At 42.4% G+C, this 27597-nt stretch overlaps 1 protein-coding gene across 1 annotated transcript; it reads right to left on the reverse strand.

Annotated features, from left to right (window-relative positions):
* Positions 1 to 847: 847 nt before the first annotated feature.
* Positions 848 to 27569, reverse strand: SLC18B1 (solute carrier family 18 member B1). The gene is made up of 14 exons (XM_043592400.1): positions 27318 to 27569; positions 26003 to 26142; positions 22138 to 22233; positions 21346 to 21419; positions 19912 to 20059; positions 18071 to 18227; positions 13297 to 13433; positions 9720 to 9821; positions 7631 to 7722; positions 6388 to 6483; positions 3637 to 3711; positions 2855 to 2948; positions 2714 to 2763; positions 848 to 2034 (listed from the first exon to the last, which is right to left on the reverse strand). Exons 1-14 carry the CDS (start codon positions 27358 to 27360, stop codon positions 1968 to 1970), a joined length of 1371 nt encoding a protein of 456 aa, XP_043448335.1. The 5' UTR covers positions 27361 to 27569; the 3' UTR covers positions 848 to 1967.
* Positions 27570 to 27597: the final 28 nt, after the last annotated feature.

A 27597-nucleotide genomic window follows, 5' to 3' on the forward strand; every position in this document is an offset into this window, starting at 1 on the left:
GTTCCACTCCGGGAAGTGGGGCACAGGGGGCTGGGTGACCGGCCACTCCTTCTCACATGCACTGGACCACCCTCTGGAGTGCCCACAACGGAGGGACTTCGGGGGAGAAGGGCAATGAAGATTTCCGCAGTTAAAGCCAATTTTCCAACACGTGGTTGCTCTCCATCATCCCCATCTCCATCATCCTTTTAATTTTTTTTTTTTTTTTTTTTCGCTCTGGTGGTGGTGTTACAGGGCATCCCACCCTGGGTTATTTTTCCCCTTCAGGATTTGATTTGCTCCTATTCTTCCCCATCTCACCAAGAGGCACTCTCATCCACCCACATACATCCTCAAGCCAAAACCTTGAGTCACCCCTAAATTCCTCTCTCCCCTCCTTCTACATGAGCAGGTCCTGTTGGCTCTCCTTCCAAACACATCTTTTATGCTCCATCTCCGCCACCACCTCCATGGTCCAAACTACTCATGTCTCTCTCTCTCTCTCTGTCTCCAAGCTCCCATAGATCTCCCTCCATCGTTGCTAGACAATGGCCCTCCTGAAACATGAATCAAATTCTGGCATCCCCTGTTGAGAAGCTGGTTCCTTCCTACCTCCCCAACATCCTCTGTTTACTAGATTTCAGTCACATGGGCCACAGTGTCATCTTTGACCATGACAAACCCTTTGGCACGGGCTAGGGAAGGCTCTCCCTCGGGATGACTGCCTTATTCTCATCCTTCGGGTCTCAGTTCAAACGTCTCACCTCCATGGAGAGGCCTTATCTAAATTAGAACCCCACACCTAATGACTCCAGCCACCTTCTCTTTCCTATCACCATGTTTTCCCCTTAATAGCAACTCTGTAAGATAACGGAAGAGTCTGGTATTTATTTATATGTTGTCCATCCACCAAGTTCCAAAAAGCAGAGATTGTGTTTATTTTGATCACAGTTCAATTCCTAGCACGTCACAGACTGTCAGTTTAGAGAAGTCATTCAATAAATATTTTTGAATTAATATACTTCTTCTATTTAAAAAATGGGGGGTAGGGGGATAAACGTGGCTACTATACCATGGAAACACAGCAACAGGTATGAGAACTACACAGTAGGGATTCACCCACTTCAAGCAACAGCATGGATTTTACGTGAAGTCAGACAAACCCCTTCCCTGAAATATAATAAGCAATCCTGTGGGCTTACTTGCTTGGGAATGGGATACATCTACCAGAAGTAGGTTTAAAAAAAAAACAAAAAACAAAAAAACAAAAAAAAGATGACAGGACTGAAAGACAGACATTAAGAGAAATGAGTAATGTTATACTAAGTATTGTTTATAAATCCAGATCATAATTCATAAAGTACGTTACAAAAGGGAAAATCTAAAGTAAGGTTATTCTTGTAACTCTCACACAAACGAAACTTCTAGAAGAGCTGAGGGCCTGGGAATACTATGCAACTTTTGCATGGGAGGAAGGAATTTTGCCTTTTGAAAAGAACAAAACTCTTAGGACCCAGATAAAGCATGCCTTTTAAAAACTGATTTCACAGTAACTATTCTATACATTTTGAGAAATCTTGGTACTACTTTGAGGCATATCAAATTAATTCATTTATTTCCCTGTTAATAAAGAAAAGGTACATTCACAGAATTAGTGCATTTAGAATAAAAAGTAAACAGAGGAATCAGGAGACCTGGAGTCAATAACCTCTTGACGGACAAATTCGATCACCTAAAAACACAAACTTGCTGATTCTCAACCGATCTTCTCACACTTCATGTTTCACACATGGCTGGCTCAACGGGCCAGCTTTTCAGGAAAGCCCAACACAGGATTCTCCAAAAATATGTTGAGACTTTCAGGATGGTGGTGTAGGTAGGGTCTGTGGAGTTTTACGTGTAATAGTAAGAAAACCCCTTTCAACTTTGATGTTCAAGGCCAGGAGCCATCAGTCTCCCCCACGGGTATCCATCCAGGATTCTTAAGGCTAGATTTCATCAGGTAAGAGAGCAGTTTGCTCTTCCTCTGTGCCGAGGATATTTTGGAGTTTAGATCTGCGTTGAAGGGAAAAAGAGGAGTACCTTACTATTTCTCATCTTAAAAAGACCCAGTACCTACACCTCTGCCTTTCCCCTTAAATGCCATCTACCAAGTGATGAGGCTTACAGTGCCCAGAAATCTTCTGCCTGAAGGAAGGGCGTAAAATGGCTATTTCTTTTCCACTGCCCTGGGCTGACTTTTCTTTTTTTAATGTTTACTTTTTTTTTTAAATGTTTTTGTAATGTTTATTTATGTTTGAGAGAGAGTCAGAGAGAGACAGAGCATAAGAGGTGGAGGGGCAGAGTGAGAAGGAGTCATAGAATCCGAAGCAGGCTCCAGGCTCTGAGCTGCCAGCACAGAGCCCGACGAGGGGCTCAAACCCATGGGCTGTGAGATCATGACCAGAGCTGAAGTTGGACGCCTAACCAACTGAGCCACCCAGGAGCCCCTAATGTTTACTTATTTTGAGAGAGAGAGAGAGCACATGATCAGGGGAGGGTCGGGGGGGAGGGGGATCCCAAATAGGCTCCACGAGTCAGTGCAGAGCACACGAGGGGCTCCAACTCACGAACCCAACTGCGAGGTCATGACCTGAGCCGAGATCAAGATCTGATGGGTACCCAGCTGAGCCACCCAGGTGCTTCGAGGGCTGATTTTTAAAGGGAAAAAAATAAGCCCAAGAACCGACCATACCTTCTTCTCTGTGCGTGCTCCCACAGGTAAAACAAGCCCATCGCCAATCCCTTTAACACAATGAAAGGGGCAGTTAATGCCAATGCTCCAAATCACACTTCTCTGCAAATGCCAGGAAGATGAAAACAAAAGGCTACTCACACTTGTCAGAGCCCAAAGACCTTGCACAGCAGCTGCCCATTCAAAACCAATTTTCTCATAAAGAAATCCACCCAGTGTGGGTCCTATAAAAGCACTAAGAAAAGAAGAAAGCGTATTCAATAGTGTAAAAAAAAAAAAAAAAAAGAATTATTTCCTAAAGGCCGCATGATCCCTCAATCATAGATCTTCATTAAATTGGAACCGTAAGTACTGAAGACAGAAGCCAATTCCTGGACGGAGCACTGGGTGCGACAAAACCGATTCTACCCGATAATGATGATGTTTAACGCTTTTTAAGCAATTCTAAAATTATAACTGCTTCTAAACAGTTGGTGCCTTACATAAAAATTTTAAAAACGTGACATGCACGCCAAAGAACCCTTATATGATTCTCTCTATTGTTCTCAATAATTGTATTTAAAATAACTCCAGTCTGCACATATTTATTGAGATACTCTACAGTTCCAGCATACATTTATTCCTCAGGAATAGCAAAGAATAAAAACGAAACAAATGAATGAAGAATACTGAGACATGACCTGTTAAAGGAACTTAGAAAGGTCACTTAAGACAAAGTATATGGGGACCATTTTGATTAGGTATTAAACTGCTGGTATAAACCAGTGATCTTGGAGTCAGAGGGTGTGGGGTTAGGACTCCAACTCTGCCCTAAGTGAATTAAGTGCCTTTGGGCACCTCATCAGACCTCTCAGTGTCAGTTTCTTCAGGCAAATGCAGATAGTATTTTCCATCTTGCAGGTGTGAACGAAATGGCTACTCACCCAACTGACCACATGGCACTGAAGAGCCCCGATACAAGTCCCAAGGTACTTAACCCTTCTTCAAATCCATTTTCGCTGCAAAGAGACAAGAGTAGATCTGTTATGGACAGGGAAACCTGCGTGAAAGCAATGAACAGTGTGTGGCAAATAAATTAAGAGACTGGGAATAATCTGGGGGCACCTGGGTGACTCACTGGGGTAAGCGTTCGACTTTGGCTCAGGTCACAATCTCCTAGATAGTGGGTTAAACCCCTGTGCTGGGCTCTGTGCGGACAGCTCGGAGCCTGGAGCCTGCTTCGGATTCTGTGTCTCCCTCTCTCTGCCCCTCCCCTGTTCACACTCTATCTCTCAAAAATGAATAAACATTAAAAAAAATTTTTTTAAAGAGACTGGGAATAACCTGAACAAAACCAACAGACAGAACACTCCATCTCTAAGATAAAAGCGAATCTAATCTGAAGGCATTTTCATAGTTACCTCTACTCCATGGTTTTCTAAAAATAATTTTACTGCATATCTAAAACATGATATTAAGAATCATGACCCATTTGCATGAAGTCTCATAAAAATACATAGTTAAGAAATTCTTTTTTTTTTATGTTCACTTTATTTTTGAGAGAGAGAGGGTGAGCAGGGGAGGGCCAGAGAGAGGGGGACAGAGGCTCAGAGGTGGGCCCCCTGCTGACAGCAGCAAGCCCATGTGCAGCTCGAACCCGCGAACCCGTGAGATCATGACCGGAGCAAAAGTCGGACGCTCAACCGACTGAGCCACCCAGGCGCCCCTAAGAAATTCTTAAAGTGAGATGAACATGTAAAGAGAATAATGGGCAACTTTTAGAAAACACGGAGGCAACTCATTATTCCTCAGAGAATACTGAGTCAACCCAGTGGATCTCCTCCCTTCTCTAGTTCACGTGGTGTTCTTTACCATCATGCCTAGTAAACAACACCGATGGCCAAGTGACAAATACCCGGTGCGATACTGTGATTCATAGTAAGAAATATATATCTGGTCTCCCTCCTGTTTGCAACATAGAACCCATAACACCCTTGGAATTTCCTAAGTGATTAAAACAATTTCAAGTACCTTTTTTGTTATGTTCATGTGGTGGCTTTTAGGGGGCTGGTTGCCCAGAGAGTCAACCATGTGATTAGAGGGGTTAGAACTTCCAACCCCAAGACCAGAACCCCCCCACCTCTGAGGAGGGGCCAGGCTGGAGATGGAATCAATGGCCAATGGTGAGTGATTTAACCAATCAGCAGTATGTAAGCGTCCACAAAAATCCCAAAAGGACAGGGCGAGAGAGCTGCTGAGTTGGTAAACCAGACCCTTTCCACATGCCAGTGTGCCAGGGCTCCAAAACCCACAAGGACAGAAGTTCCTTTGTTCAGGTTACTCTTTGTGTCTTTTCGTCTGGTTGCGGATTCGTATCCTTTAATCTCTTTTGTAACAAATCACTGAATCTAACGAGTACGCTGGATTCCTGAGTTCTGTGAGTCACTCTAGCAGATTAATTGAATCTAAGGAGGTCGTCAAGGGAACCTCTGATGCACGGGCCAGTCAGTCGGAAGCACATGTGAACTTGTAACTAGCACCTGAAGCAGAGGGCAATCTGTGGGACGGAGTCCCTCACCTGTGGGATCTGATCATATCACCAGATGGATAGTCTCAGAACGGAGTTGCATTGTAGGACACCTAGCTGGTTTGGGAGAATTGCTTGGTGGTGTGGGAGCTGCCCTCTCTCCCGACCCCGCACTGGAAATGGGACTAGAATCATTTTACCTGGTCATTGTGTGCCCGTGTATGGACCTTCTCCGTGAGAAGGAAACAATGCTGAGGCCTTTCCGTTGTGCTTTAGCGTTGCAAAAGTGTTTCTGTTCCTAGGCATCAACCAAGCCAAGCCTCCAGCCACAACTCATTTTACCTATCACTGTATAATATTACCATATACAGTAAAACCTTGCATTGCGAGTAACTTGTTCTACGAGTGTTCTGTAAGACGGGCAAACATTTCTCACAAATTTTAACTTGATAAATGAGCGACTGTCTTGCAACAAGAGTAGCATGTGACCATGAATGGGACAGGATCACAACTGAGGCAATGATTCTTCTCTCTCACTGCAAGACTGTGGGCGATCATCAATGCAATGTCACATTTCCTCAAAAAGAGGCAAAGGCGAGTGTCATTGGATAGGTTCCTTGTTAAAGTTGCAAAACAAAAACAAAAACAAAAAACAAGATTCCATTGAGCCAGTAGATAGCAGGGATTCCATTAGTGATAGTGAAAGTCATTCTACACAATAACCTTCCTCTCTCGTCTCCCTCACACCAGCCATGAAGGTTTTCAAAGGTACGTGCAGGTTAATTTCTTTATCTTTCTTTATATTTTGTGCTTTATTATTTTGTATTATATGATGGTATTATAATCATTTTTGTATGAATATTTTTGGGTTGTGGAGCGAACCATCTGAGTTTCCATCATTTCTTAAGGGGAAATTCGATTTGATATACAAGTGCTTTGGATTATAAGCATGTTTCTGGTCACAAACCAAGGTTTTACTGTATTTTCATTTCCGTGACAGTATTATTGCATGCAGTGTTTATATCAGAATGCTGTGTGACATAAACTCATGAAGATTTGGTCTTGCGGAAAAAAAAATCCAACATCCTACGACATTGAGAAACCCAAGAAAGCCTGTGATGCTCACTGCAATTTGCAACACGGCTCCACAAGCACAGAGGTAACTTACTATGCACAACTGAGAATCTCCGGGAAAGTTGGAATGATGCTCATTCCAGCAGAGACGCCATTCAAGACTAATATCAGCACCAGCAGCCAGAGCTGACTGCAAAAGAATTTTGGAAAAAGAAACAAGACAAAACAACATGAGCACGCTGAGAGACACAGGGCTCAAGTTAAGGAGGGCAGGCTGAATCCCAGAGAAGCGTGCTTCCGAGACGGCATCACTAGTCGGCCTCATTCCCATCCGATCCCACTTCCTTCAGAGACAGCACCCTCTGGCTCCTCCCACTTTGAGGGGGGTGGCGAATCAATTCACCACGATACCTCAATTTCTTTGGTCACATACATCACCTGCCCTCTTATCACCATACGGAATCTTTTCAAAATTGGTTAAACGTTAACGCTGCTCCTTCAATCACTTGGCTTTGAAATTCAATGGACAGAAAAAAAATGGCATAGAAGGGAACTGGTAAAGAAGGGGCAGGAAACTAATTTGCTCGGCTTCCTGCACTGTGCCAATGGCTTAACATCCATTACCCCCATTGAATCCTTGCAGCAATATTCTGCCAAGTAAGCACCATCGTCAGCTCCTTTTTGGAGATAAGAACACTAAGGCTCTCGGACGCTAAATGATTTGCCGGAGTTCACGTACCTAGTAAGTGGCAAAGCAAAATGCAAACCCAAATGTGAAGGACTCTGAAATCCTTGCCCTTTCCATGTCACACTTGATCCCAGAACCAGCTGAAAAGCTCTAAGCTTCCCTTATTTTAGCAAATACATTACCCTTAACAAGCTCCAATGAGCCGGTACCACATGCTAAGAATGATACAGAAACAAACAAACAAACAAAAGACTTGATCCCAGACTCAAGGATTGAGAAAGAGTAGGAAAAAAAAAAAAACAAAACCAAAAACACGTTTTAACAGCTATCAACCAAAGGGAGGCGGCAACAAATGCTATTTTCAAAATAAAGTACAAATAAGCATGCAATTGAAACACAAAGGGAGAAGCGGCTTTCACATTTGATCCAGATGTGATGATGCATTTTCTATCTGCTTGTAGCAGTGCCACCTTCTGGTAAGGTAGAATACTGCCAGTCCAACCCAACAATTCAATAGAGTCCTAAATCTAGGTAGTTATTTAAATAATAAGGTTCAAAATACGAAACCATACCAGCAGCACACAAAAAATTTCTGTAGTAATTCTTAATGTTATTCAGCCAAAAATACAGAAGAAGGAAAAAACATTACCTCTGAATGTGCAAGACCGGGATAGGTCCCAAGAGCATGTAGCATCCGGCTGTGATTATGTTTCCCAAAACCAGAAACCATTTCCTGAGATGCTGGTAAAGAGAAGGAGAGTCCGAAAAACCCCTGAGAGGTAAAGCCCCTCCACGATCAAAGCATATACACAAAAATCACTGAAGAACACAAGCCCTGGCATTTAAAAATCCAAATACATTGAAGAAAATGAAACTTTACATTTAAGAGAAAATAGGTAGATGGTAAACAGAAAAGCGAGACAATATACCCCAAGATAGGGAGTTTCTAAGGACAAGGATTCCTTGGGAAGGGAGTGTATTGTAGATTTTACACACGATGAACTATCCTCAAAGTAACAATTTAAAAAGCAGCCATCCTGGGGCGCCTAGACGGCTCAGTCAGTTAGGCATCTGACTTAGGCTCAGGTTCATGAGTTCAAGCTCCATGTTGGGCTCTGTGCTGACAGCTCAGGGTCTGGTACCTGTTTTGGATTCTCTGTCTCCCTCTCTCCCTCTGCCCCTCTCTTACTCGCTCTCTCTCTGTCTCTCTCTCTCTCTCAAAAAATGAATAAACATTTAAAAAAATAAATAAAATTGGGGCGCCTGGGTGGCTCAGCCGGTTGAGCGTCCAACTTCGGTTCAGGTCATGATCTCACAGTTGACGAGCTTGAGCCACGCCTTGGGCTCTGTGCTGACAGCTCAGAGCCTGGATGGAGCCTGCTTTGGATTCTGTGTCTCCCTCTCTCTCTGCCCCTCCCCTGCTCATGCTCTGTCCCTGTCTCAAAAATAAATATAAACATTTAAAAACATTTTTTTAAATAAGTAGAATAAATAAAAATAAAAAAACAGCACAAGGAACCACCTGGTAGATACAGTACCTGAAAATTTCACACTATTTAAAAAGCACCCAATAAAATTACTCCTTTTAAACTACTTGAATGCAGGCTGAAAATTCTAGGGGTAAAATAGCTGCTCAGTTAAATAAGACTGTCTTAAAACAAGCTCCAATCACTGTTTAAGACACTTGCTTTTTGTCACCTGGGTTACTAAGTAAACTCTATGTAATTTAGGTTGTGATAAATATTTATGCAAGTTTAACAAAGAGAGGAAATGCAAACAAGTAAAAAGCAATAAAGCCACAGAAGCTTGGTATTTGGTTAACAGTACTTACTAGTACTGTTTACCAGCATCGGGAGCGAATGGTTTAGACCTAAGCAAAGGAGAACAGAAGGGAATTTCTATCAGGATAGCTACAGGATAAGCAATGTACATTTATGTAGCCACCCCTTTCATTCCCACAGAAAAGAAACTAAATTATCTCCTCTCAGTCTGACCGAGTCCTAATTAGGGACTCTGCCCTAATTATTTCATTTTTTTAAATGCTTATTTATTTTTGAGAGAGAGCGTGAGTGGGGCAAGGGCAGAGAGAGAATCCCAAGCAGTCTCCGCACTGTCAGTGCAGAGCCCGATGTGGGGCTTGAACTCACCATCCGCGAGATCATGACCTGAGCTGAAATCAAGAATCAAACGTTCCACTGACTGAGCCACCCAGGCGCCCCCTGCCCTAATTATTAAGGCCAATCCGTGTATTTTGCATCAAGTGAGTTTCATCCTTTAGAGAGTCTAATCCAATAGTTTTCAATAGCCTTGTTAGCACCGACCCCTTTCCCCCAGAAGAAGCAATTAAAAGTGAATGTTCTCTGAGTGATGGCAGGTTGGAAGACATGGGAACCTCTCCATCAACTCCAAAAATTGAATATAGTACAATTTAAGTGTTCTCGCCCCCTCAAGTAAAAAAACAAAACAAAACAGATAGATAATACAGAGGTGATGGCTGTGTTAATTAACTTGACAGAGGACATCCTTCCACAATGTATTCGGATCCCGAATCACCATGATGCACACTTTAAATATCTTACAATTTTATTTCTCAATTAAACAGTAATGAGCTATTTTTTTTTTTTAATTTGAATGTCAATTCTAATCAATGGACCTCTAGAGTTCCAGAAGTACAGCTGGAAAGCTCACCAATCTAAATACACAAAGGTGTTTCTCAAACGTAGGTTAAGTGTACGTACTGGTATTTTATCACTCAGTAAACCAAACAGCGGTGAAGAAATGGCGTAGGATAGTGCCAAACCCAGGAATACCAGTCCCACATAGCCAGCTGGTAAATTAAACTGTAAAAGAAATTTTTTATTAGAGTTACACCATTAAGTCATTTTTTACATAAACAAAAATCTTTTCTTTTTTTCTTTCTTTTTTTTTTTTTCTCTTTTTTTTTTTTTTTTTTTTTAAAGTTTATTTATTTTTGGGACAGAGAGAGACAGAGCATGAACGGGGGAGGGGCAGAGAGAGAGGGAGACACAGAATCGGAAACAGGCTCCAGGCTCCGAGCCATCAGCCCAGAGCCCGACGCGGGGCTCGAACTCACGGACCGCGAGATCGTGACCTGGCTGAAGTCGGACGCTTAACCGACTGCGCCACCCAGGCGCCCCTCTTTCTTTTTTTTTTTTAAATTTTTTTTTCAACGTTTATTTATTTTTGGGACAGAGAGAGACAGAGCATGAACGGGGGAGGGGCAGAGAGAGAGGGAGACACAGAATCGGAAACAGGCTCCAGGCTCCGAGCCATCAGCCCAGAGCCTTACGCGGGGCTCGAACTCCCGGACCGCGAGATCGTGACCTGGCTGAAGTTGGACGCTTAACCGACTGTGCCACCCAGGCACCCCTCTTTTCTTTTTTTTTTAAAAAAAAGTTGATTTATTTATTTTGAGACAGAGAGAGAGAATGAATGGGCAGGGAAGGGCAGAGAGAGAGGGAGAGAGAGAATCTCAAGGAGGCTCCGTGCTATCAGTGCAGAGCCTGATGCAGAGCTCAAACTCATGAACCGTGAGATCATGACCTGAGCCAAAATCAAGAGCTGGACACTTAACTGACTGAGCCACCCAAGTGCCCCACACATAAATCTTTTCTACACACTTCTTCAGCTCTTGTTACCTACCATGAGCCCACTATTAACACTGAGCATCCTTCCTAATTTTGGTCTTACTTTTTTAAATGGATTACTTTTTCTTTATGAGGGGGAAAAAATCTAATCGGAGGTCAAAAGTCCTAGATATCTTGTTTTACAGCATTTGATATTGTACATATAAATTTGTTTCTATGAACCATAGTATTTTTACATATATTTTTACGTTTAAACCAGTGCTGCATAAACTTTATGTGCATGAGAATTGCCCAGAGAACTTTTTTTTTTAATGTTTGTTTACTTATTTTGAGAGAGCGAGCATGAGAGCAGGGGAGGGACAGAGAGAGAGGGAGAGAGAGAGAGAATCCCAAGTAGCACAGAGCCAGACACAGGGCTTGAACCTTGAGATCATGACCTGAACAGAAATCAACAGTCGGTCCCTTAACTGACTAAGCCACCGAGGCACCTCCCAGAGAACTTGTTAAAAGGGTTTCTAAGTTGGATCCAAGTGCTAACATGCCTTGGTTCAAGGGATGGAAAAAAACAAAAAGGTTCTTAGGCTTCAGACCTAGAATTTCTGATTCAAAAGGTATGAGATGGGGCCAGAGAATCTGACTTCTAATAAGCAACAAGGCGATGCTTACTGTCCATGGACTGCAGTATACTGATGTGAAAAACCCGGAGGATAATATCTATTTTATCCATTTCAAAGGGATGTTAATATCTAATTTAAAGAATTACATGGTATGACACTTTACAAAAGGCTTTTAAAACAGTAAGTTAACCACATCACTCTGTGATATTGTTACTATTACCAGCATGATACAAACACCTTTCTTTGGTTAACTGAGTTGTTTTCGTTTCCTTAATTTCCTTAACTGATTTTCTTAAGTAAGCACGTGAGATTTATATAGGAGTCCATGTACATTTCAACAACTTTATGACAAATTAGTCCCTTAAAGATACGAGGAGGAAGAAAAAAGTCAGAGATGTCTTCTTCCGGTTTTATAACTGGTCAAGACAGCATGGAGCCCTCGCAGCCTAAAAGGCTGGGTCACCAGTGACTGGACAGTGAACTGTCAATTCAAACAATGATGTAAAGTCAGAAGAATGGCAATAGGATAAAAAAAACTTTCTATAAAAAAACAGGAAAACTCAAAGATGTATTTTTTTAATTTTTGTTTTAATGTTTTATTTATTTTTGAGACAGAGAGAGAGCAGAGCATGAGCAGCAGAGGGGCAGAGAGAGAGGGAGACACAGATCTGAAGCAGGCTCCAGGCTCTGAGCCATCAGCACAGAGCCTGACGCGGGGCTCCAACTCACAGACTGTGAGATCATGACCCAAGCTGAAATCGGACGCTCAATCGGCTGAGCCACCCAGGTGCCCCTCAAAGATGTATTTCTAAGTGTATTTAGAAAATGACACTTGTAAAGATTTCTTATGAAATAGACATGCGCAACTGGGATTTACCAGACATTGGCTAAGATATTTTTTCCTCATGTGGGCAGAAATTCTTAAGAATATACAAAAATGACTCCTGGAGAGATACACTGTTGATGTGACTGGAATGTGTCCTCATAAACACAAAATATGTTTCTTGTTACCTTATGGATGCTCACTGCTTAAACAAGATATTATATTATTTTCTAAGTCTTGGGCAAGGCACCAAAATGACAGTGTCCACGTTTATCTTTTTGGATATTTCACAAACACAAAACCGTCCCTAGTGCCGTTGAGGAATTGTGTTTCTGGTAACTGCTTTTTTAATTCCAGTACCTCACATAAAGTCAGCATGGGCCGCAATTAGATTTCTACCTCGATAAACACATGTTAATCCTTCATTATAATTAACTACCAGAGTTGGTCATGTACTTTATCACATCATTGATAATCCTTTTTTCAGAAATATCTAAGAGTGGGGCGCCCGGATGGCTCAGCCAGTTAAGGCTCCGACTCTTTAGCTCAGATCATTAACCCAGGGTCATGGGATCGAACCCCACACTGGGCCCCACTTCAGGCTATGCACTGAGGACAGAAACTGCTAAAGATTCTGTCCCTCCCTCAGCCCTTCTCCCTCACTCGTGCTCTAACCTCTCTCTCTAAATTAAAAAAAGAAGAAAAGGAAAAGAAATATCTAAGAGCAAATCTCTACAACAACCCTTTACATTCAGAATTTATTTTCCAGCACTAAAAAAAAAAAAAAGAAGAAGAAGAAGAAGAGTCTTGGTTCCTTTCTACCATCCCAGATTAATATATTTCATAGTCATTCAATTATATGTAACAGCCTAAAAGGTAAGTGGACCCACAGGGGACCTGTTAGTGAAGAACATTAAATGAGCTATGGAGTACCCCAAATGCTTCACTGGAGTTCAAACAAGTAGAGGAAAAGTGTCCTTGTTAAGCACTCAGGATAATTCCCAAGCCAGACATGTGATGACTCAAGCAAGACCTTGAAAAGGAGACCAATGTTTGGGCCACTTGGTGAAAAGCTTCTTTCACTTGCCCTGAATCAGACCCCTGGTGAAAGGGATGTCACAGAGGGAGGGGACAGGCTGTGTTGGGGTGTAGATCTCATTCTGTCTCCTCACAGCCACTCGGAGTCTTTCTACAGAATGGGGCCCCAGAGCAAGCAAGTGCACCCACCTTCCACAGAGCAGAGCTCTCTGACAAGCAGGCTACTCACCTTCTCCAGAACAAAGAGAGACAGAGTAGGATCAAGGAAGCCAAAACATGAGCTGAGGGAGTTGATGACGAAGGCTATAAGTGCAATCTTGGGTAACGTGATGAGTTTCCAGAATGAGTGTTCACCTGGATCAGAGTCTAAGGGTAAAAAATCCAAAAAAGAGTAATTAAAATTCTAACCTATTTGGAAAAATGAAATTGGTAAGGCCATCTTTTATCTGGTAATCAAAATAACTGCACCTCTGAGTTTGCCTAAAATTGCATATTGTCTGCATTTGCGTATAAATTATTCACACCTAGAAGCCACATTCAGTCTTCTTAAAGACAATTTCTCAAATTGATAAAGAATCCACTGGAATCAGAGTGTGAGGAGAAGAGGGGGTCTTAGGTTATAGGTTATAACTTTGAAGCAAGTTGAGGCCTTCCCCCCAATGAGATAGAGACTATATGAAGTTAGATTTGGTGCATGGGAAGAGCCAGAAGCTTTATCAAGGAAGGGAGAAATCTGAGTTCATCAAAGGGCACAGACAAATTTTTTTTTTTCCTGATGGCAAAGAAAACACCAGATTGAGGAGGGTGTTACTGAATCATGCATAAATCACATGGGCATTCAAGGTCAACTGAGCACGGACCTCACTCCTAGCATCCCCCTTGCAGTAACCCAGATTCTTTACTGTTCCCAGCAACAGGAACTGTTGTATCCAAGCCTCCAGTCACATGCTATGATTCCTTTCTTTTTCTCCTGCTAATTTTTCAAATTCTATTCACTCTGTGAGGTCTGGCTCTGGCCCTAATTATTCCACAAATCTTACCTTCCTCTGTTTCCTACTGCACTTCTGCTCTGTACCATACCTTTTAGCAGCTAAACCACATTTCATTTTACATTGTTGACTATTGTTTGGTGATTTTCCTGTCTTCCCGTTAATTTACTGAGCCATGTCTTTGCTGAGTCAGGTACCATGCAAAATGCTGGGCAAAGACAAAGAAGACAAGCTCAGACCCTGTTCTCACAGAGAAGTTACAGTAAAGAGTGGAGAGAAAAAGGATGGAACAAGGAGGGAATCTTTCAAAGCACAGCAGATAGTTGGCTAAAACAAAACAATAACAAAAACAAAACAACAACAACAACAAAAACAGAGAAAGCCATATAGAGAAGGCTTTCGTCAAGTAGTAATATCTAAGTTGGTGCCCAAGGCATGAGCTTAAGATGAGCAAGCAAAGAAGGAGGAAAGAATAATCCAGGCATATTATTCCAGGAATGGTACATTCCAAGACTCAGCAGTGAGGAAAACTATTCTGAGTTGGAAGGAAATGAAAGAAGAGAAGCAAAGCTAGAGGATGGAGATTAGAGTAGGGGACACCAGCACGGTGGAGAGAGAGATCATACTGCAGAAGCATGTTATGCAAGACTTTGGAAAACATGCTAACAGGCCTGAGAAATCACTACGGATTCTAACCGAGGGGTAGGAATGAGATCTGTGGTTTAAAGAGACCTCTCTGTGACCTTGTGGAGAATGGAGACAAGAGGACCAGTTAGGAGGCTGTTGGAGTGCCAGGCCAGAGATGATACTGGCCAGGTCTGGGTAAGGAAGATCTTTGAGGGTGAGGATTAGCCCCTGTTATGCTCTCATTTCTGCAAAAACACCCACCATGCTTCATTACTTAATTCTTGGTGAATAATGATCTAGCATGGAACAAATTCAAAGAAACACAAAGATCGGTTCAAGTATTTTAAGTGCTACATTTAGACTTTGTCAGGATACAAGGGATAAAGGTTAAATCATGATGTTAGTTTCTTAATTATTAGCCAAATATTCAATGCTAAACAGTCCATGACGCTCAACCACAGAAAGTGCACAGACTTAGAAAGGGGACAAGCACTAGCATATGGCTCGGTGCAGTAGGGCCAGCAAGGAGACTCCATTTGGCGAGTGTTTTGAATTGTTTATTAAAGATGTTCATTAGTCACCTTTAAGATATAAATTATAAAAGATCAACTTGAGGGGCGCCTGGGTGGCGCAGTCGGTTAAGCGTCCGACTTCAGCCAGGTCATGATCTCGCGGTCAGTGAGTTTGAGCCCCGCGTCGGGCTCTGGGCTGATGGCTCGGAGCCTGGAGCCTGTTTCCGATTCTGTGTCTCCCTCTCTCTCTGCCCCTCCCCTGTTCATGCTCTGTCTCTTTCTGTCCCAAAAATAAATAAACGTTGAGAAAAAAAAAAAAAAGATCAACTTGAATTGGTTATATTTACTTGCATATAAAAGGTATTATGGATTTATGCTATAAGATAAATTATTATGGCAGAAATGGTCCCCTTCTCTAAATCCAAAGTGGGAAAGATGAGAAATCATAATGAGGGTACGTAAGCACGTCCATAGCAACAAATACATAATGGGTTTAATTAAACTGTTGCAGAAGCCCAAGTAATGAAAACCTAGGCTGATTATCTGCTTTAAGAGACAGATGAGGAGCTTTTCCAAGCTACTCAATTACTCTCTCTGCTCCCCACAATTCTGACATATTCTTTGAGAGAGACATGACCCCCTGGTTGACCTGGCCTGCCACAGGAAGCTACTGGTAGAGGCGAGGAAGCAGGGGAGGGAAATAGGGAACCCCTCGGGTGTGAAGGGGCAGGAAGCATGCTGATCACTGCAGCACTACTTACTGAGCACTTATTCCAATGACCGAGAAGCTTCAGAAGGATTTCCCAGAAGAGGAAATAGAAGTTAAGTTTTGAAGGATGAGGAGGGATTAGAGTGGATGCAAAAGGGACAGGTTTCAGATCATGTGACTCCTCTACTGGGATCTCACAACAGCTTCCTCACAGCTTTCAGGATAGGGCTCACATTTCACAGATTCACAGCTTTTTAATAAGAGGATTGGCACGTCCATGACTGTGCTTTAGAAATATTTCTTTAGAGCAGTACAGGAGAGGGGACTTGATGCACAAAGGATGAGAGAGAGGGAGGGACCAAAGTTGACTCTAGAACGATGTTGGCTGTGAGTCTAAAATGGGGTAAAGGAGTGGGGTAGAACTTGTAGGACACAAAATTCTGCCAATATCATCAAAATAAAAGACGATTTAATTGTCAGGCTTCTCTCCGTAAGCTCTCCCAAAACACTAATTTTATTTAACTTTTTTATTTTTTTAATGAACCATTTTTTTAAATATTTATGTATTCATTTTTGAGAGAGAGAAAGAGAGCACATGTGTGAATCAGGGAAGGGCAGAGAAAGAAAGGGAGAGAGAATCCAAAGCAGGCTCTGTGCTCAGAGTGGAGCCCGATGTAGGGCTCGATCCCACACCCTGGGATCATGACCTGAGCTGACATCAAGAGCTGGGCTCTCAACTAACTGAGCCACCCAGGTGCCTCCCAAAACACTAATTTTAAAAAGTACTCCTTAATGAGAACACCTAAACCTATACTTACAGGCTTTACATGATCAATCTCAGAGATCTTTTTATTAATACCAGTTTTTTCCATTCAATCTAAATAGAAGGTCCTTCCATAGATAACCAGTGTTTGCCAAAAAGTTTGTTCATAGAAATATAGCTAACTGGGACTTTGTTGAGTTCAATGAAAATGTCGGGAGATTTTAGTTGAGGATTAACAGAAATGAAGAGAAATGACCATCAAGTAACTAGGCTGGTGGCAACCAGAGGGGGCCGCAAAAGATTGTCGGGGGAGGGAGGAGGCGAGGGGAGCAGGCCAGGACTCCAGGAGAAACAGATATTGGGGCCGGTCCAGTGCCTAATCACACAAGTTCTAAATACCCTGCCCTACCATTAATTAATAAACACAGTCTTTCCCCCATACAGTGTGGTAAAGGGCGAACGTGACTCTTTTCCCTGCTCCATGACAATGTGACCTGGTGTCAGTGTCTTGATTATCGGTCCATTGTTCATCTGTGAACCAAGCAACCAGGACGCTTAACCACAGAAACCACAGTAGAAGAAGTAGTTGTACTTCTCACAAGTAGAAACCACCGTCTTACATGTTTCAGCATGGTGGTGCCTCTCTAGAAACATTCTCTGGCTCTCTCCTCTCTAGCCTTCAAGTTAGCTCTCTAGCTCTGTTCCCTTCGTCATCGGATAAGTGTAAAATGCCAGCTATGTCACTAGGCAATCTTGCTTACAGTGAGAATAACCCTTGCCTGGTACAGAAGAAACTGTACATGAACCTGCACACCATGATTTGTGCCCTGAGTGTTCTGACTCTTGTACCCGGCGCGTCCCTCGTGGTGATCCTGAGAGCTATGTCCAGGAAGTTGCTACAGGATAGGTTGATTCTTATGGGGTGTGAAGGTTTGAAGCCAGAGTGACCCCCATTACTGCCTGATGTGGCCCTGTGTCCTTGTACTTGGGCTGTGCTTCACAGGCAGCTGGGAGGACCACTGGGGAGAAGGTCAGGCCTTGCCCTCCCGCCTGGTGGCCTTCCAGGAAGACAGTGCCATGTGTGGCCCTTGGTAACTCGTCATTCTGAAATATTTAATTAAGTCCAAGAACACCTCTGGTGGACACTTTATATGGTGATGTTTTATGACAAGGAATTAAATATTCGTTAGTTCTAAAGGTCAGAAAAAATTGTAATATATAGAAATTCACATAAACTGCCTACAGCAACATTTCTCAAAAGAGAATCAGCTCTTTCAGGGTACTCTAGAAATCTACCATGGAGCATACAAGATGAAAGTGAGTACTGTTAACTTGGTCCCCTATACATGTATAAAAATACTTCAATTTAAGATTCTTAAAGTGAGTAATAAATGCAGTCTTACCATAATTAGGTAAAATGTACATGTTGAGTGGTACCATCAGCAGAACTATGCATCCCAGAAAGATAAAAGGCACCTCATAGCCAAAGGATTGATACAAGAAGCCACCTAAAGGGGGCCCTAACACTAGTCCCAGGCCAGAAAAAATCTCAAGACTTCCCTAAAAATGGGGGAAAAAAAGAGAATTGAGTCAATACAGTTGGTTTGAAGAATTCACAAATAAAGATTTAATGGACGCTAACTGAAAAAAAGGCTATCCACTTCACAATTTACACACCCAAACCCACACAACTCCAAGATGAACCAAAACTTTAAACATGCATATTGAAACCACAGAAGTACTAGAAAAATAAAATATGGGAGGAGGTTTTTTTTTTCTATGGTGGGGAAGTTTTTCTAATTATGACATAAAACTCAGAAGACACAGAAGAATCATAAATCTGATTACATGAAAATGTGAAAAAACTATGGATGTTAAGCACATAAAAAAGACAAATGAAGAATAGTAAAAAAAAAAAAAAAATACTGACAAAGGACTAATTTCCCCAAATATACCAAAAGAGCTAATACTAATCAATGGGGGAAAAATGAACAACCCAATAGGAAAATGAGCAAATGCTACAAACAGACTATTGACACGTGAAAGAAAATGCAAATACGTCTCAGGCATGTAAAAGAAAGCTCACCCTCACTTTAAAAAAAAAGTAAACGGTTAAACCACAAGATAACAATTTTTACCCATCACCCATCAAACACCCCGCTGGCAGGAAAGTGAGGAAAGAAGCATGTTTGGACACGGCTGGTGAGTGAACACAGGAGGATAATTTGGCAAATCTATCAATATTACAAACGCACATACTCTCTGGCCCAGAATGCCATTCTGGGACACGTCAATGGGCTCATGTTCTCCAGAACCGTTTCTGGGAAATGTAAGCAGTACGCCTATCACAGTGGCCACCACTGCGTGCCACATGGCTGTACAACCCAAAATAAACCTAAGCAGCTAGCTAGCCGGCTGTAGATATAGATATTTAATTAAAATGGGAGTAAATAACGATCTCCACAGCAAATAGTGTACTTAATGGCCAAAGCTATAGTATTAATATGGGCAAAGGAGGAAATTCTTGGTACTAAGCCGATGAGGCCCTGAAGTCTCAAGGACAATTATTTGTTGGGAGGGCTGCATTTGGTCTACTATGCAAACCACACGTCCTTCAGAAACGCATGGGTCCAGAGGAGACAGGCAGGAGAGAGCCTGCTTGGGGTGAAGGAGGCAGTAGCCAAGAGCTGGGACAGAAATCTGGTACGTCACCAATGCCAGGCGTCCAGGCACCTAGCCAATATATTATGTTAATACAATGCTACCAAGTTCTGGGTTTGGGGGAAAACAAGAAAGCACTCGGCAAACGGCACAGAGGCAGGGAAAGGCTTTAAGGTCTCTAAGATTCCTTCCACGAACCTGGGAAGAGTAGAGGAAGGACATTAGTATATACTCAAGTGGCCACTAGGGATGACTTTTCTAAAGCAAAGGAATGCCTCCGGCAGCTCAGCCACAATCTGGGCTACAGAGAGACAACAAAATACTACTGGGCAGGTGTTGTCCTTTTAAGTGGTAGACTCTAAACCCGGGAAGAGACCTAAATAAGACCAATGGTATGTTCAGTGACAGCCCACTGCTAGAAGCAGTAATTGGGGTAAAAGGTAACCAAAACACAGAAAATAGAAAAGAAAAGAAAAAGAAAGGGCAGGTCTAGAAGAATGGATTTCAGCTTTGACTTGGAAGGGCAAACAAATACTTGAGCCTACGCTAAAAGGAAAACAGGAAAAACGCGTAAAATACATACCAACACCGTGGCCACACTGTTTGGAAAAGCCTTTGCAAGAATAGAAAAAGACGCGGTTATTGCCGCCGCAAAGCTGACTGCGTCTGCTATTCTCACTAGAAAACACATAGCGGTAAATACCGGTCCTTCTGGAACTTGGTCCAACACGCTAAAAAAGAACAAGACAATTCTCAAATGCCAAGTTGGTTTGTCGTCGTCGTCGTCGTCGTTGTTGTTGTTTTCCTTTTTACCGCTACTCACTGAAAAGAGTAGCATCTCACACAGTTATTATAATAAATCTCTTCAGAATATGAATGTTTTCCATTGCTTTATTATACAAAGGGAAGTCTCTTTTTGGGGGGGGAGATGGGTAACCATTCGATTCATAATGACGGTTTAGTCGCCCTTTTCTGATGCAATTGGCCGTTTAAATGATAACACTGAATGAGTTTCTCTGAGACATGTAGAATCACTCTGACCAGAACATATACAAAAGAAAGACTTCTTGGTTTCAGGTATCCCTCAGTGGTAGGACTCAAACCTTGGGGGGGAAAAAGGAGGGTGGGGCAGAAAATAGAAGACCATGCCCCTTCCCCTGCCAAAAAATAGAAAAAGGAAAAGGAAAAAAAAAAACCAACAAAAAAACACTTAGTTTGACAGGAAGGCTTCCTAGCTTACTTCACCATAATCTTATAGCACTCTTCCATCTCCTATGTTCCCCAAGAGGCTGTGTAGGCTCATCCATATTATTTGCCACTAGGCTGCTGATTTAAGGATTCTTAAGCTTAAGAACTTCCACAGCTATTTTGCCTCTATTTTCCCTTTTCCTGGAAATAGCAATGGAGGGAACCATTCTGAAGTGAGCATATGACTCAAGCCTGGCCAATCAGAGTACCCCCTCCCCTACATTAACCTTGATGCAGGGATAGGTCACCAACAAAGATCAAGCCAGGGGCTCCGTCCTGTGAATCTCCTGGAATTCCAGGAAAAGTGGCATTCTCTTCCTCTGGGAGCTGCTGGAGAATTCTTGCCACCACAAGCAGACAGCTTGTCCATGAACAAAGCACAAGAAGAGGAAAGCAAAACTGGGAGCTTGAGATAGATTTCCGATGGCAGTATTTTAATATGTGTGTCCTGATGTTCTCCAGCTCATTCTTTATTGCACTTTCTCTGCTCGAGGCAAAATGTATCTGTGACTCCGAAAAGTGGGTTAAGTTTCTGTCACTCCCACTCATAGCAGTCCTAATGAACAGATTCAGAAGCCACTTAATGCTCAGCCCTTAGAAGACTCTGTCCTTCATTAGTCCCATCCTCTAAATCACCCAATAGCTACACGCTGAGCCCTCAACAGACAATCAATGGGACGGACTGATTTAAAGAATTCATTAACATTTTAAACTGAAGATAAATTATGAAATCTGTTCAAGCTCCCAAACAGATCAGAGCATGACTTACCCAAAGAGAACTGTAACTCCTCCTGAGACAAACATTCCTGCCACAAACATAAATTTTGCTCCAATATGTACAAGCTATAATAAATGTCAGAGAAGAGTCGGTAAATCGACGACTGTTACAAGTCTACATCCAGATAAACACAAACCCACTGTATCAGGAAATATACAAGATTTGGGAAACATATGTTTGGGAAATATAGTTAATGTAATATTATAATTAATTCTTTAGTGGAATGGCAACACACATTGCTTAAAAACATGGAAGAAGCAAAAAAATCAATCAACCCATTACGATAAGCAAAATCAGTCAGTCAGAGAAAGATAAATACCATATGATTTCACCCATCTGTGGAATTTAAGAAACAAAACAAATGAGCAAAGAGAAAAAAAAAGAAAAGAAAGAAGCAAACCACACAACAGACTCTTACTATAGAGAACAAATTGATGGTTACCAGAACGAGGTGGGGGCGGGGGGCGGGGGGGGGGGAATGGGTGAAATAGGTGAAGGAGACTAAGGAGGGCACTTGTTGTGACGAGCCCAAGGGGTTATATAGAAGTGTTGAATCACCACACTGCACACCTGAACCTAATATTACACTGATGTCAACTGAAATTAAAATAAAAACAAAAAAAAATCAATCAACCCTATGAACGGAGTTATCAACAGGAGCATATTTCATAAAATATAATGGTGGTTATTTCTGAATCAATGGAAATTCGAGGCTTATAGATTAGAATAGGTCATTACACAACTTTCAAAACTTAAAATGTTCCCATGAACTTTAATACTCACGTATTTTCCAAATACCAAAGATGCCAGCAAGTCAAATAAAGCATAACATCCAAAGATCATACCAGTAACTGTATTGCTGGCTCCTTTCTTTTCAGCCTTTAAAGAAACAAAAAAGGAAACAAAGTTTGACAGACAAATTAGTATCAGTGAGGAAAAATGGAGCTATCAGAGCATTGTTTTCTTATAACCTTTATCTGTGTAGCAATTTTCAAAGATTATTATTTTAAAATAAGCTGGATGGGGAAGGAAGGGAAACTATGGTCAAACCTAGTCTCTGACATGGAAACTATTCACTCAACACACCCCTAAAGAACTGTTAGCTTTACAATCTTGAGAAAGGAAAACAAAGCTGGCAGCAACGTACTTTGTGATTTCAAAAATAAATTGCAAAGCTGAATTAAAACAGCATAAATACAAACATATGAAACAGATTAGAGACCTTAGAAATAAACCCACACATATATGATCGTTGATCTTCCACAGGGTGTCAAGGACACACAACGAAGAAAGGATAGCCTCTTTGACAAATGGTGTTGGGGAAACGAGACATGCACCAACAAAAGAATGAAATCAGACCCCCATCTTACACCACTCACAAAATCAACTCAAAAAGACTGAAACGTAAGACCTGAAACTGTCAAACTCCTCAGAGAAAATATGGGGGAGGAGGTGCATCTTGACATTGGTCTTGGCGATGATTTCTTGGATTGGACACCAAGAGCTCGGGCAATAAAACCAAAAGTAGACAGATGGGATGAGAAGTCAGCTATCCATAAGCCAAGGAGAGAAGTGGGAACAGACTCTTCCCTCACAGTCCTCAGGAGGAACTAACCCCATGAACACCTTCATCTCAGACTGGTGGCTCCAGAAGCCACCCAGTTTGTGGTACTTTGTTATGGCAGCGCCAGCAAACTAAAACAGGTACCTCAGAGGGAAGGTATCATCGAAGGAGTCAATAAAGATGTAGAAAGAACACTCATGGGTCAAGCCACATTATCCACGTTCTTTGCTTAATAGATCTGATAAGTATTCTAGAGTTTGGCATTACTTATATAATGGCCTCACAACTAACATTTACTGGCCCCCCACTATGAGCCAGAATCTCTATTATTAAGCACTGTTTTACATGGTTTCTAGCAACAATGAAATAAAGGATATATTTTTAGTGGGCCCCATTTTATAGATGAGGGTACAGACTTGCAAACTTTATAGGGTCACAGAAGCCATGACAGTTTCCATCTTGAGCAGGTTCCCACGTTCACCGTAGAGACGGGATGGTGACTTCAGATATCCTAGAATCACATTCCACGGCAGCAGCTAAATATGACTTTTGGAATGTGGATCCTGCTTCACATCAGTAAGCAAGAAGAGCTATTAAAAGCAATTTCTGGTTCACATGTTATCCTGTGACAACAAAAGAGGATGCCAGAAAAAGGAGGACTAGAAATAGGAATCTTACTCTAGAATTTAAGAAGGGCCCTGTTTTTCCTTTGCCTAATTAGCTCTGGCTAGAAGGAAGGAAAACAGAGCATGCAGGAGGAAGGGTAAGTTTTTCCAGTGCATTTGTCAACCACAGGGTTCTAATAAGAAACAAAAAGGAAGAGCCCACTCTTTGTATCTAGACCTTTTAAAATTAGAGCACTCTCTCCCTGCCTGTGTTTTCTTTCCTTCAGCCTTCCCTCTTGTAAGCAAAAAAACTAAATCAAAAACTTATAAGTATAGCATAGGGAATATAGTCAATAATACTGTAATAACTTTGAGGATACCTGGGTGGCTTAGTTAAGCATCCGACTTTGGCTCAGGTCGTGATCTCACTGTTCCGGAGTTCCAGCCCTGCATCGGGTTCCCCACTGAAAGTGTGGAGCCTGCCTGTCATTCTCTCTCTCTCCCTCTCTCTCTCTGCAACCCCCCCCCCCCCCACCGGCTCGCTCATTCTCTCTCTCTCTCTCAAAATACATAACTAAACTTAAAAGATACTGTAATAACTTTGTATGTTGACAGATGGTAACAACACTTACCGTGGTGAGCACTGCATAATACACAGAATTGTTTATTTGCTATGTTGTAGACGTGAAACTAACATGGTACGTCAACATTTTGTCAATTTTTTTTTTAAAGGGATTGGAAAAATTATTAACAAAATCAAAAGACACACATCTGTAGTCTGGTGTTCCTTTGTGTGCATTCCACTAAGCAGAAGCTAACATTAGTTGCTCTAGTGCCCTGAAGGTTGAACCAGCTGCCCAGTTTTCAGCCAGGAAATGCCCTGCTAACTGGGCATCATTCTACTTCCTCCAGTTCCTCTCTGCCCTAACTTTGCAGGCTCCACCCATCATTATATTTTCCAAATCCCAAAACTGATCAGTCTAGTCTGTCTTGTTCTGATAACTTCTCACTGACTAATGTCTCCGGCATACGCGTAAGGACCCCTGCATTCTAGCTCTGTCTCCTCCCCAGACCTGCTGCCTCTTGGACCTCACTCCACCTCAGGCTCAAGCCACATCAAGTTGTCTGCTTTCCCGGAGAACGTGCTACTTCCTGTGCTAATCCCATGACTATCTCAAGTGATTTCTTTCCTAGAACACCCTTGCCTCTGTGGTTCACCTTGAGAGCTACCTTCCTGAAGACCAATGTTTTTTCATATCGTCTCACTCCCAACTGGTAGACAAGAGAGGGACATTTTCCCGATCTTTTTTCTGTCCTAATGCATCCAGTGCCTGCACACTCTAGAGTGGGAGACGGTTACCCCTCCCGCTCCCACTCAGTAAATAGAATAGAACTGAGCCAGTCGCTGAACTTCTGAGTCTTGTCTTCATTGACAACATGACGGATGGTGTTCTCACTACGCTGCCTTAGGGAGTAGCTGCAAAGACCAAATGGGATAAATGCGTGGGAAATCACACTGAAAACTAAAAAGCACTGTATGGGTAGAGTCACATTGTTCCTTTGGCAGAGAAACCATATCCATTCTCCTTGGTAACACGCAGAATGGCGGATGGGGCACCTGGGTGGTTCAGTCGGTTAAGTGTCTGACTCTTGATTTCGGCTCAGGTCATGATCTCACAATTGGGGGATCAAGCCACTTGTTGAGCTCTGTGCTGAGCATGGAGCCTGCTCGGGATTCTCTCTCCCTTTCTCTCTGCCTCTCCCCTGCTCGCTCTCTCTAAATAAATAAACAAACAAACATTCTAAACAATAAAAAATAAACACATGGGTATATCATCTCCATGCAACCAAGCCAGTTGCAAGCCATAGTTTCATGCTATGTCCCACTCACCTCCAGATTCCAGGTGGATTCTCTAGGGGTTAACTCCCTGTGAGTCTGTGCCATGAACTATAAACCCTAACACCACATAAAAGGCAATGATTACAAAGAGCTAATCAGTATTAACCAGAATTCTTCCTTGGGACAAACCATTGCCATTAGATACCATCAGAAATTCAAGTCAGAAAAAGGGAATTTAGTGGATCATGTCTTCCTAATTCCAAAAATATCAATAAGCGAAAAACTCCAGGAGACAGACTTCCTGTCTCAGCACAGACCTTTTGCAGTAACACTCAAATCTCAGTTACTCAAAGCACCCCCTTTGTTTCAGTTGCAGAAACCAAACAAAGATTTATAAAACTACATGGTAAGCAAAGCAATCCTCAGAAGGTCAGTTATATTTAGGTGAGTTATTTCCCGAGAGGATATTCTTTCTGACTGGATTGTTTTTATATCTGGCGTCAAATATTCTGTCTTTCTGTTTACTGAAGTTCTATGCATCATCTTTACTAAATGCAGAGTTTCACATACTGTAAAATGAAATAATGCAAAGGGCTTTTTTTTTAAATTAGAGTTCATAACAATACTAAAATGTCTCACCTCCTTGGGGAAAAAGGGTCCAAGGATAGAATAGCACATCATAGAACCCAAGTTAATGGAAGCTGCAGATATCAGCACAAAAAGCTGTTCTCTTGAAAGCTGTCTGGATGTCTCTCTTGTACCTCCTGGAGGGCCATCACCTTAAATGCAAACATGCTACAGTCACAGGCATGTAATTGGGACTGCTGATTGAAGTTGACACATGTCACTTCTGTGCAATGTGAAGATAACATATGCTGAGCTAAGGGCTATTTTGAATATACCCCATTTGATAAAATGTCACACAAAATCTGGTACAACACTGTCATTTTGAAAACACCTCATTTTCAGGGCAGAATTTATCAAACTATCTGAAACCTGTTTTGCCTTCACTATTTCTTCCACCTTTGGTAAATTCCTTCAAGAAGCATGAGGCAACAAGGTGACCTCCAAAGGGTGCTACTCTCTAAAGTATAGGGTAACTATAATGAAGTTACCAGCCTCATACGTTCCATGGACTTAACAGTGTTCTAAACATGTCACCTTAGCTGTTGGTTAAGCATTCTGGAGTAGTGTAGAAGTCAAGTGAAGTGTAAGTGGGAGAAAACAAGCTAAAATATTCAATTGGCAAATGACATCTTACAATGGTAATGCTCCTGGAGAGACAAGTCCCATAAATCGGTAAATCAATACACATTTTACACTAATAACTGGCCTTTTGCACCGATCATTTTCATACTGATTCTCAAGGCTAAATCTTCATCTAACTTAAAGACAACAGGTCAATTACTCAGTTTCAAATATTCAGCGAATCTATCAGTCATTTTTAAGTTCAATGGTTTGGAAAAAAAAGAAATTTAAGGAAGAAGACTGTACTTGGTTTGCTCTACTTTTCAGAGGTTGTCATTGCGGTCCAGGAAAAAAAAAAAAGAAAGAAGGAAAGAAAGGAAATCTGTGCAAGATGAGGAAGTCTCAAGAATCTTTGTAAAACTTCTGGAGTAGATGAGGAAGGGAAGTGAAAGTTAAAAGGGGAGGAACAACAATGGAATGTTTTACCTTTGTCTAATGGCATACTAATTTGAATGCATTTCCAATCACATGGTAATTTATAAAAGCAGCGCTACACGTAGAGCAAAGTCTTGAGAGAACTCTCTCTCCTGGGCCCTGAACTTTAACCCCTTGCAGAGAGAGAGAAGCTCTAACCCGAACCCCACCCTCAGGCCCCAGGCTTTTCGAATCTCTCCGAAACAAACCAAGCTAAAGCTAATTCAATCGTGGGTAAAGGGGACGGGACCCACGCCACCGAGAGGTGTCCGTCCGTGCCGCTATCGGTCACCTCCGGGGAGGCGTGGGCCCTCGCAGTCCCCCGGCGCGTCCATGCGCGGTGCGCGATGCGCGGTGCACGGTGCGCGGACTCCGGCGCCGGGGCTCCTGGGTCCAAGCCCGCTCCTCGGACTCGACCTCGCACGGGCAGACGAGCCGGCGGCGCCTGTTCAGCCCGACCCAGGCATCGTCGCTTCCCAACGGGCAGCGCTGGGCCGGGAGCTGCAGGCAGCCGGGGCGGACACCTAGGGGCTCCGGGAGGCGGGGCGGGGGCGGGGGTGGGGCGGGAGGCG

Source organism: Prionailurus bengalensis, chromosome B2 (assembly GCF_016509475.1).
Source record: "Prionailurus bengalensis isolate Pbe53 chromosome B2, Fcat_Pben_1.1_paternal_pri, whole genome shotgun sequence".
NCBI classification, from domain to species: domain Eukaryota; kingdom Metazoa; phylum Chordata; class Mammalia; order Carnivora; family Felidae; genus Prionailurus; species Prionailurus bengalensis.

What these genes read in the sequence shown, in the direction of transcription:
- SLC18B1 (XM_043592400.1), bottom strand. Translation starts at nt 27,360, where the DNA reads ATGGACGCGCCGGGGGACTGCGAGGGCCCACGCCTCCCCGGAG. An exon ending in GGAGTTACAGTTCTCTTTGG is followed by an intron (nt 20,060 to 21,345) that starts GTAAGTCATGCT and finishes GTTCTTTTTTAG; the next exon opens with CGTGTTGGACCAAGTTCCAG. An exon ending in CTCTCTTTGTTCTGGAGAAG is followed by an intron (nt 9,822 to 13,296) that starts GTGAGTAGCCTG and finishes TTTCTTTTACAG; the next exon opens with TTTAATTTACCAGCTGGCTA.